Below are 8,539 nucleotides of genomic sequence, written 5' to 3'. Positions count from 1 at the left end.
GGGGCTGCAAGACAAGTAACACCCCACAATGTGCCGGGCAGCACTGTGGGCTCGACATAGCTTTCTGGCATCCTGGTGTCTTCCTGACCTACAGACCTGACTGTCCCACCACGCCCCAACTGCCAGTCGGGCCTCTGGGCCCTGTTTTCCCAGCTGTGGTGCCTGAGCACAGTTCTGAGAGATGCATGACCCCCCCCACCCCACAGCTGCTGTTCCACTCTGAGATTCAAGAGGAGCTCGGGGCACCTTGCTGTCTGAGGTGGGGGAGGGGTGATGGATGAGCAGTGCTTTCTCTATGGGCAGAGGAACGGGGCCTTGTTGGAGACCTCCAGCCCCTGAGGGGTAAACAGGGGTCCTTTCCTAGGCCTCTCTGGCCGGGGGGAGGGGTCTCCTACCTGGGGCTAGGCTCCCTGGGCCACGGGCCTGTGTTGTTGGAAACCAGAGCTCAAGGGGGTGGGAGGAGCCACCTGGCCTCGGGGAGGGGCCAGCAGAGCTCTGGCCAGGCGTCCTTTGAGCTGAAGCCCAAGGAAGCCCGAAGGAGCCCGGCGCTCAGCTGCTACACTGCCAGACACCCTCCAGCGCCGCCGCATTCCCGCCTTGGGGCCTTTGCACTGGCCTCTGGGACATTCCTCAGCCTGCCCGGCTGGTTGCACTCAAGGTCCACCCAGCCACCCTCCCCAGGGATCCAGGGCCTCTAACGCCACCATCTCAGGGGATACCACCCCCTCTGTCCTCCAGCAGGACAAGTTCAGGACTCGGGGGAGGGCTGTGCCCCTGACCTGCTGGCGAGGTCACCCACCTAGGAGTCCAGGGTGGGGGTGCCCCCACACAGGCTAGCAGGTTGGGTCCTGTTTCTGCACCTGTGGTGTGGGGGTCACACACCTCCTGCAGTCAGTCCAGTGGGTGCTGAGAAGTCGGGGTGCGGCAGTTACGGGGTGCTAACGGGGGGCTGAAGTGGGAGGAGGCTTCCTCAGACTCGGTACTTGGGGGTTCTCCAGACCCCTCGTGCGTGGCTCAGCCCTCAGCCCCTAAGTCCCAGGAAACCCCTGGAAGGTGGGGGTCAGTCCGTGTCTGTGATCCATAGCACTCCCTACCCAGCCGCTTGCACCCCAGCTCTGGAGTCTGTGGGAGGTGGGCGCGATGCTATCTGCTGTCGCCACGGCTGATGGGCAGCAGCAGTCCTGATCCGACTGGCCCCAGCCCGGCCGGCCCAGCCTGGGGAGCCGGGAGCAGGCAGGAGCGGCCCTCCTGGGGCCACTCCTGGGTGGGCACAGAGGTGTGGCCAGCTCCCGGGCAGAGAAGCGATTAGCTGGGTCCAAGGGTCCCCGGGGCACCCCTCCCCCCGCTGTGGGAAAGCCAAGTCTGGCCGCGCTGGGAGGGAGGCAGTGGGCTGTGAAAGCCGCCCGATGCCTATCGCAGCTGCAGGGGCTGGCCAGGGCCCAGTGGAGGCCACGCTGCACGACCAGCCCTGGGCCACAGCATGTGGGATGCCGTTTAACCAGAGCGAGCCGCCTCCTGGACGAATCTGACATTAGGGCTGGCCGGCCAGATGGGGCTGGAGGCATGCCCCAGGGTTCCTGCCCACCATCCTAGTGCAGAAATGCAGAGAATCCGAAATTGTGCACGCCTGCCTCGCCCGCCCCCGCTCTGCCCCCATGGATAGCGCCCCACTCTCTCCCCAGACTCTGAGTCCCCGGGGAGGGCGCAGGACACTGTGCCCCGACACCCAGTCTGGAGACATTGACGTGGACGGTGACGCTGCAGCGGCAGTGAAGAAGGAGCCCAGACGGGTGTGTGAAGGTGGTCTCCATTTTAATGTCCACAACCGTGCTCACCAAGGGGCCCTGGGCAGTAACTGTGTGACCCCAGAGACAGGCGTGGCCACGGCGGGTGGGGGTCTGCCCCCGGGCATGCTGGGGCAGGAGGGAAGCCAGGCGGTGGGCGCGGGGTCGGAGGAGGGCGCCCATGTGGGAAAGGGCAGCGGGGGCTATGGTCAGACCTCGGCACCCGGCGGGCTCTGCAGGCCCGGGACAGCCTCGGGGGGCCAGGAGCCCCCAGCCCCAGTGTGGGCACCCCAGCTGCCGGGAATGACAGGGTCCTCGGGCGCCTGCAGGGGAAGGGCCAGCGGGGGGACACTCGAATCAGCCTCACACTTGGTGGTGTGGCTGGTCAGAGGCGGGGCTGCCAGCAGGCCGCGGGGCTCTGGGGTCCCCCGGGCCAGTGTGGGGCCCAGCTCCGGCTGCGCCCACGGCCCCGCGGGCACCTCGTGCGCCTTGGTGGGTGCCCGTTTCACAGAGAGGTCAAGGGGCCCGTCGGGTGGCCTCATAGCCTGCGCCAGAGCCTGGTGGATGGTGAGCAGCTCGCGGCGGATCTTCCCCAGCTGCTCCCGCAGGGGCCGTGGGGCCAGGCCCCCGGCAGGCGCCAGCTGGCCCAGGTGCTGCTCCGCCCTGGCACAGTCACCCAAGGCCCGCGTCAGGTCCTCACCCATGTGCCCAGGGCCCCCCAGCGCCAGGCCCAGTGGCTGCGGGGGCAGGGAGGCCGCGGGGCCAGCTGTCTCGAGGTCGCTCAGTTCCTTGTTCTCGGGCCAGAGCATCGCAGAGGGGCCGGTCCGCAGGCTGGGGGTGGCGGGAACCGGTCAGGAGGCTGCACTGTCCCCATGGCGCCCGCCCCCCATGACCCTGTCCAGCTTGGCACCCTGGCCTGGGGCCTCGGAACCCCAGAAGGGAGAAAGGCTGGCTGTGTGCTCTTAGTCTCCCCCCTGCAGCCTGAAGTTCCCCTCTGCAGGCTGAGCTCTGGGTGGGGCGGAGTGGGGGGGCGCCCGGCCACCCTGCCCCCTCAGCCCTGTTCCCGCCTCCCTGAGTGCCCCATGCCTGGGCCCCCATACCCACCTGCTCTGGGCGCTGACGCTCGCTCGGCTGCAGGGGCCCTTCAGGGGTTCTGGCTGGGCCCCCAGGGCCAGCTTTCTCTTGGGGTCGCTCTGGGCAGCCCGCCCCAGCTGCTCTTCCTGCCCGGGGTCCCTGAGAACGCTGCGGGGCCAGGGCCCACCCAGTCCCGGCACTGGTACCTTCAGCAGCCCAGGGACGAGGGCCCCCGGGGGCCCTCTCGGGGGCATGGGGGGCTTGACGAGGGCGGTCTTGCCGGCCGGCAGCCCCAGGCTGTGCTCCAGTAGCAGGGGGTAGTACAGGCGGGGGATCAGGGTGGGGCGTTCGGGGGGCTGTGGGGCAGGGAAGGCAGCGGCCGGGGGCAATAGGGGGCTGGCCGAGGCCAGGAAGGGCACGTGTGCAGTGGCGGCCAGGGGAGGCCCCAGGTAGGAAAAAAGGCTCGGACCGAGAGGGTAGTTGACGCCCAGCAGGGACAGGTGGAGGCTCTGGGCCTCGGGGAGCTCCCCAGAGCTGGGCGGGGGGTAGCAGGGGACGCTGGTCTCGGGGCCCGAGGCACCTGCACCCACCACGGCTGTACTTCTCCGGCCCCCTCCCGACCCCGGCTTCCATGCCTCAGCTAGGAGGCCCCCCAAGCCCTCACCCTTCTGCATGTCCCCAGCCTCAGGGGGTGGTGTCCCTGGGGAGGAGCCCTTGGCCCCCAGCCGGGGGCCCCTGACCCGGCGGCGCAGGGAGAGGATGTCAGCAGCTGTGAGGTCCAGGTCGGGCGTGGCGGGGGCGTCTAGGAGCCGTGCCCCTCGGGGTCGGGCGCCGGGGTCAGCTGGGGCCGAGGGGTCCGCGGGGCGGCCCGGGGTGGCCGCGGGAGGCCGGGGTGTGGCCGGGGCGCGGCGGCAGGTCCAGTCAGGGGAGTCCAGCAGGAGGGACAGTGAGTCCTTGCAGAGGCTGTACTTCATGTGGTTGTAGAGGTGGGACTTCTCCAGGCAGGTGAAGGGGCACTGGAAGCACTTGTAGTTGTAGGGCTTGCCCCAGGGCCGCGGGATGTAGTGCGGCTTCTTGGGCTTCCTCGCGCGGGCGCGCACTCCGGGGCCCAGGCGGCAGGAGCTGGCCTCTCGGGACATGGCGGTGGCTAGCTGGCGGGCCACGGCCCCATTCCACCTGCGGACGGGGCCTGGGTCAGCGCCGGCGCCCTAGCCGACGCCCCCCACCCTGTCACCACAGTGGCCCTCCGCCTCCCTGGCCTCTGATGCCCAGACCAGCAGGCCTCCCTGGAGGGTCAGCAGACACGGTCAGTACACAAAAACACAGGACACCCAGGGAAATGGGATTCAGACAAACAGCAAATGCTTTCTTAGTGTAAGCATGGCCGAGCCAACATTTGGGCACTAAAAGATTATTTGTTGTTTATCCGAAATTTATGTCCTGAACTTTTTTGGTTGACTCTACATACATGTCGGCCAGTCCCCGGCAGGCCCAATTCTGGGGTGACTCCATCCACACCCATCTGCCCCACTCCAGGCAGAGCCTGGGTCTCCGTCTACCCCAGGGGCACTGGTGAGTGACTGGAGGAAGGCAAGTATGAGCATATGAGCAGACTCCCTCCTGGGGACGCGGCCCTTCCTTGTCTCACCCTGCCCCCAGAGACCCCTGCCCCCAGCAGCTGGGCAGCCGAGATGAGGAACCAGCAGGAGCTCTGAGAGCCTGTTGACACAGCATGTCCCTGCTCTGTAGGGTGTCTCTGGGCACTGCGGTCTCCGAGGGGGTCACCCCGCGTGGGCCAGGCCAGGCTGAGGGGCGTGGATGTCTGGCATGGCCCCACGGCATGGCCACCTGCTCAGCCCTGCTCCATCTGGGTGACTGCCGGCAGGTCGGCAGCCGAGCCTGCCGCAGCCGAGCTTGGCCAAGACCCTCCTCTCCCCACATCCCGCTCGCCTGCTCAGAAGCCACTCCGCGGTCCATCTGGGCTGCCACCTGGGCTGTCCACCACCCCAGCGCGTGCCTCGGCCGGGGCTCGGCGAGTGCGTGCACACAAGCGTGCAGGGCTCCTACCGAGCCCTCCTCACGCAGCGCCCGCAGAGACCATCTCGGCGCAGCTGGGCCACCTCGGAACAGAGCCGGGCAGCTGCCAGAGGCAGGGGGCCCAGGCACACAAGGCTCACAGACCACTCAGAGTGGACAGGCCACCGCCCACGTGAATGCACTGCACATGCACGCACACACACACCGAGGACGCATAGGGTCACAGTCATTCACGGGCGTGGACCCACGGGCATGTGTCCCACTCCCTGGGGCTCAGCCGGGCAGGGCTGGGGCAGACCATCCTCCCTGCCAGCCTTCGGGCTCTGCACATGGGGGGGAGTCATGTCTGCTGCCTCCAAACACTGAGCAGGCACCCCCATTATGGGAATGGTCAGAGGGGCAGAGGGGGCCGCCCATTCGGACGGGTCCTGGGAGGGGACTAGCATGGCCAGGGCTCGGGTGTGGAGGGCTGCGGTTATCTGGGAAGGGACAGGGCTCCCAGCAGGGCTGGGAGGAGGGGGCTGGCTGAGGAGAGGGGCTGGGGCCCCCAGGGGCCGCAGACACACCCTGAACTTGGCGGTGGGTGCAGAGGCAGGCCCCACTCCTGCCCCCCGCCCCCCTAAGACACAGATGACAAATGGGCGTGTGTGCTCCAGAGACAGAGGCGGCTGTGCTGGGGCCATCGATCACCCAGCCCTGGGAGCCACACAGCTGTGCCGCCTGGTGCCACCACCACCCCACCTCCCAGCCGGGCCCCTGGACTGGGGGGGCTCCTCCTAGACCCCTGGACTCAGCAGGCAAGAGGCTTGTCCTGTGTTGCTGCTTCGAAGCAGTCACCTGGCTGCAGGGGGGGCTTGGTAGGGAGCCATCTCAGCGCCGCTGACCCCATGGGAGCCCAGAGAACACCTGGTACCTGCCCAGCATGACTGTGCACAAGCAGAAGACACCCCCAGCCACCAGCACACACCCCACACCCCCAAAGGCATATTCATTCGCACATGCGTCCCAAGCGCGGCCTGCCCCCCAGGGTGCTTGCCCAGACACCTGGTCCCACTAACCCTTCCCTGGCTGGGGGAGAGCTGAGGGCCGACCAGGCAGGAGCCCCACCCCAGGGGGGAGAGGGGGCACCCAGCGCTTGGAGCCCCCACCAGTCACCGGGGGGTTAGAGCTTATGGCCCTTGCGACTTGGGAGCACCCCACAGGGCATGGTGCAGGTGACCAGGCTCCTCCTCGGCTGAAGTCCAGACCCCGACTCCTTCCCTGCCTCCCTCCAGGGCGTCCTCCTATAAGGAGGCTACTGCTGCGCCCTAATAGTTCTTGGAGCCTGGACACCGCGAAGTGGGGGAAGTGGGGCTGGGGCAGCCCTGCCCATGCCCGGACAATCCTGTCGGCCCCTCGCGGCCCCCAAACTTCAGACCCGCCGCCGCCCGCGCCGCTCTACCTGCGCCCTGGGCCGAGCGGAGCCTGCTGCGCCGCGATAAGTCTGCGCGTAGCCCCGGGAACTTCTCGCCCCGCCGCGACCCCGCTTCCCCGGGACCCGCACGGGCTCTCGGGGCGCGACCCCGATTTCCGCCAGGGAAACTGCGGAGGGACCCCGCGCGGTCTGCGGTCACTCACTAGGCAGCGAGTCCCTGAAGCCTCCGCCACGGACCGCGTTCCCCGACGCCGACTCGCACCTACCGAAGTTGGCGGCAGGAGCGGCCGCGCGTGCGCCACGGCGCCGGGCTCCGGGGGGCGCGGCGACCTCCGACCCAGGCTCGAGGGGGGCGGAGGCGCCCGAGCGCCGGCAGCGATCCCCTCCCCACCTCAGGTGCACCCCCTTCTCTCCCACTCCCCGGCCCGCAGTCGCCCCCTCGGCGCACTCACCAGCCTCGCGCGCCCAGGACCGGCTCAGCAATCTGCGCCGCGCCCGCAACTCGTGGATGGAGTCCTGGCCGGTGACACGGGTGGCGCCACCCGAGCAGGGCAGGGTCGGGCAGCCCCGTGGAGGAGCGCGCAGTGGAGACGCAGGTGTGCGGCCGAACGAGGGGCGCCTGGCACGTCCCCGCCCCCGTCGCCTGCAGGCTGCCGCGGGGGTGCGCAGAGGCAGCCAGGTCTCCCGGGGTCCCCGCAGCGGTGTGATGGGGTGTCAGCGGCCGAGGGCACAGGGAGTGGGGCCGTCAGCACTCATTCGTCAGGGCAGGGCTCTGGCCCCTGACAGCCCCTCCGCCTGAGTCAGGGCCTGGAGGCTGAGCCCCGGGACAGGAGGACCTTGGAGAAAAGAGCCGGCAGGAGAGGGCAGAGCCCATCACACGCCCGGGCAGAGTCTCCTCTGCTGACCAAGGCTTGCCTGCAGTGCCCTTCTCTCTTCTCCAAACAGGAGGCTGAATGGCTCTGCACCCCCAAGCCCCCGCCCTGCCCACTGACGGTCACTGACCCGGGAAAAGGGGGTCCCCTGCGCTCACCCCCACTTTCTGGAAGCATCACCCCCAGTCCCCTGGCAGGCGCTCTGGGGAGGGCCCTGCCCCTGCCCGCTGGCTGGCAGGCCTCCTCCTGCCAGTCCCTCTCGGGAGGGCGGCTGAGCGGGGGCGGGTGGGGGGGGCGGGGAAAGGGCCCACCAGGAAACGCCGCCCCCTCTATCCTCACAACCTGAGCCGCTCCACCGGCTCCACCGCCCGTGGAGCTCGACTTCATGTTGATAACAAACGTCCAACTCAATAGTCCGGGGCCCCACGTCTCAGCTGGGTCCTAGCAGAAGTCCCCCTGAGCAGCCAGCACCATTCTGCGGACACAGACCGCAGGCCAGGCCAGTTATATTCCTCAGGGGATGTTTGCCTTTGTTCAGGGGACGGTGTCCGAACCCGGAGGTGCGTGATGTCCATCTCAGGAGGGGTGGAGTCGGCCATCAGAGGGCTGTGTGCTGTCCCGGAGGCCCCCGTGAGCGTCCACTCCACCTTTGCTAGAGCCCCCGTTGAAGCCCAGGGCAGCCAACTCAGTGCGGGGACTGGGGCACTCTGGGGGCAAGGGCGTGTCCTGTAGGGTCTCTGGGATGGAGCTCTCTGGGCCTGTGAGCCCGGCCGCGGTTTCCCCAGCTGTGCAGGAGGGTGACTGGCCACAGCGCTGTCACTGGCGCTCCAGTCAGCCCTGATCGGCGTTTGTAAGGAGCAGGGCGCCATGTTCTGGGGGCATCTGGTGCCAGGACACTGGTGTGAGGGTGACTGTCCAGTGTCACGCTCCCTGATACAACTGGGGAGACCCAACTTCCCCCCTGCAAGCCCACTGGGCAGGGTGGGAGGGCTGGAGGGCTGCGGGGGGGCACGGCCCACCAGCCGTCCGTCTCTGCCCGCCTGGCCTGGCCCAGCTGACCAGCTGACCGTGCAGGCAGCCCCAGGCCGGGAGACAGCTTGAGCAGTCGTCACGCCAGCAGCTCTGTGGAGCGTGGGGGCCAGGAGGCCTGCTCCTTCTGCATACAGACCCCACTCCGGACACACCCAGCCAGGCCCCGGCCCAGACGGGGCAGGGGGCACAGGTCACCCTGAGACCTGGGCCTGGGGGTCCCAGGGGTGACACTGAGCTTCCTGGCCCCCTATGGCTGACTCCTCCTCCTGGTCTCTGGGAGGCCCTGTTGCCGGCCCTCCAGGGGAAGGGAGGGGCGTCTCAGCACA

At 68.6% G+C, this 8,539-nt stretch overlaps 1 protein-coding gene across 2 annotated transcripts; it reads right to left on the bottom strand.

Moving 5' to 3' along the window:
* Positions 1-1,921: 1,921 nt before the first annotated feature.
* PRR35 (proline rich 35) lies at positions 1,922-7,438 on the bottom strand. Of its 2 annotated transcripts, XM_065920219.1 has the most exons (4): positions 7,340-7,438; positions 6,762-7,145; positions 2,889-4,034; positions 1,922-2,615 (listed from the first exon to the last, which is right to left on the bottom strand). In XM_065920219.1, exons 3-4 carry the CDS (start codon positions 3,995-3,997, stop codon positions 1,994-1,996), a joined length of 1,731 nt encoding a protein of 576 aa, XP_065776291.1. In that variant the 5' UTR covers positions 3,998-4,034; positions 6,762-7,145; positions 7,340-7,438; the 3' UTR covers positions 1,922-1,993. The 2 variants fall into 2 exon arrangements, with proteins under 2 accessions (XP_065776291.1, XP_065776290.1); XM_065920218.1 differs by lacking the exon at positions 7,340-7,438 and having other exon boundaries at positions 6,762-7,304.
* Positions 7,439-8,539: the final 1,101 nt, after the last annotated feature.

Source organism: Muntiacus reevesi, chromosome 2, assembly GCF_963930625.1.
Source record: "Muntiacus reevesi chromosome 2, mMunRee1.1, whole genome shotgun sequence".
Classification (NCBI taxonomy): Eukaryota; Metazoa; Chordata; class Mammalia; order Artiodactyla; family Cervidae; genus Muntiacus; species Muntiacus reevesi.
This window is presented reverse-complemented; position numbering and strand designations above follow the sequence as displayed.

Coding starts and splice junctions, on each gene's coding strand:
- PRR35 (XM_065920219.1), bottom strand. CDS start 3,997: ATGTCCCGAGAGGCCAGCTCCTGCCGCCTGGGCCCCGGAGTGCGCGCC. Junction 2,616..2,888: donor AGCGTCAGCGCCCAGAGCAG/GTGGGTATGGGG, acceptor CGCCACCCCCAG/CCTGCGGACCGGCCCCTCTG.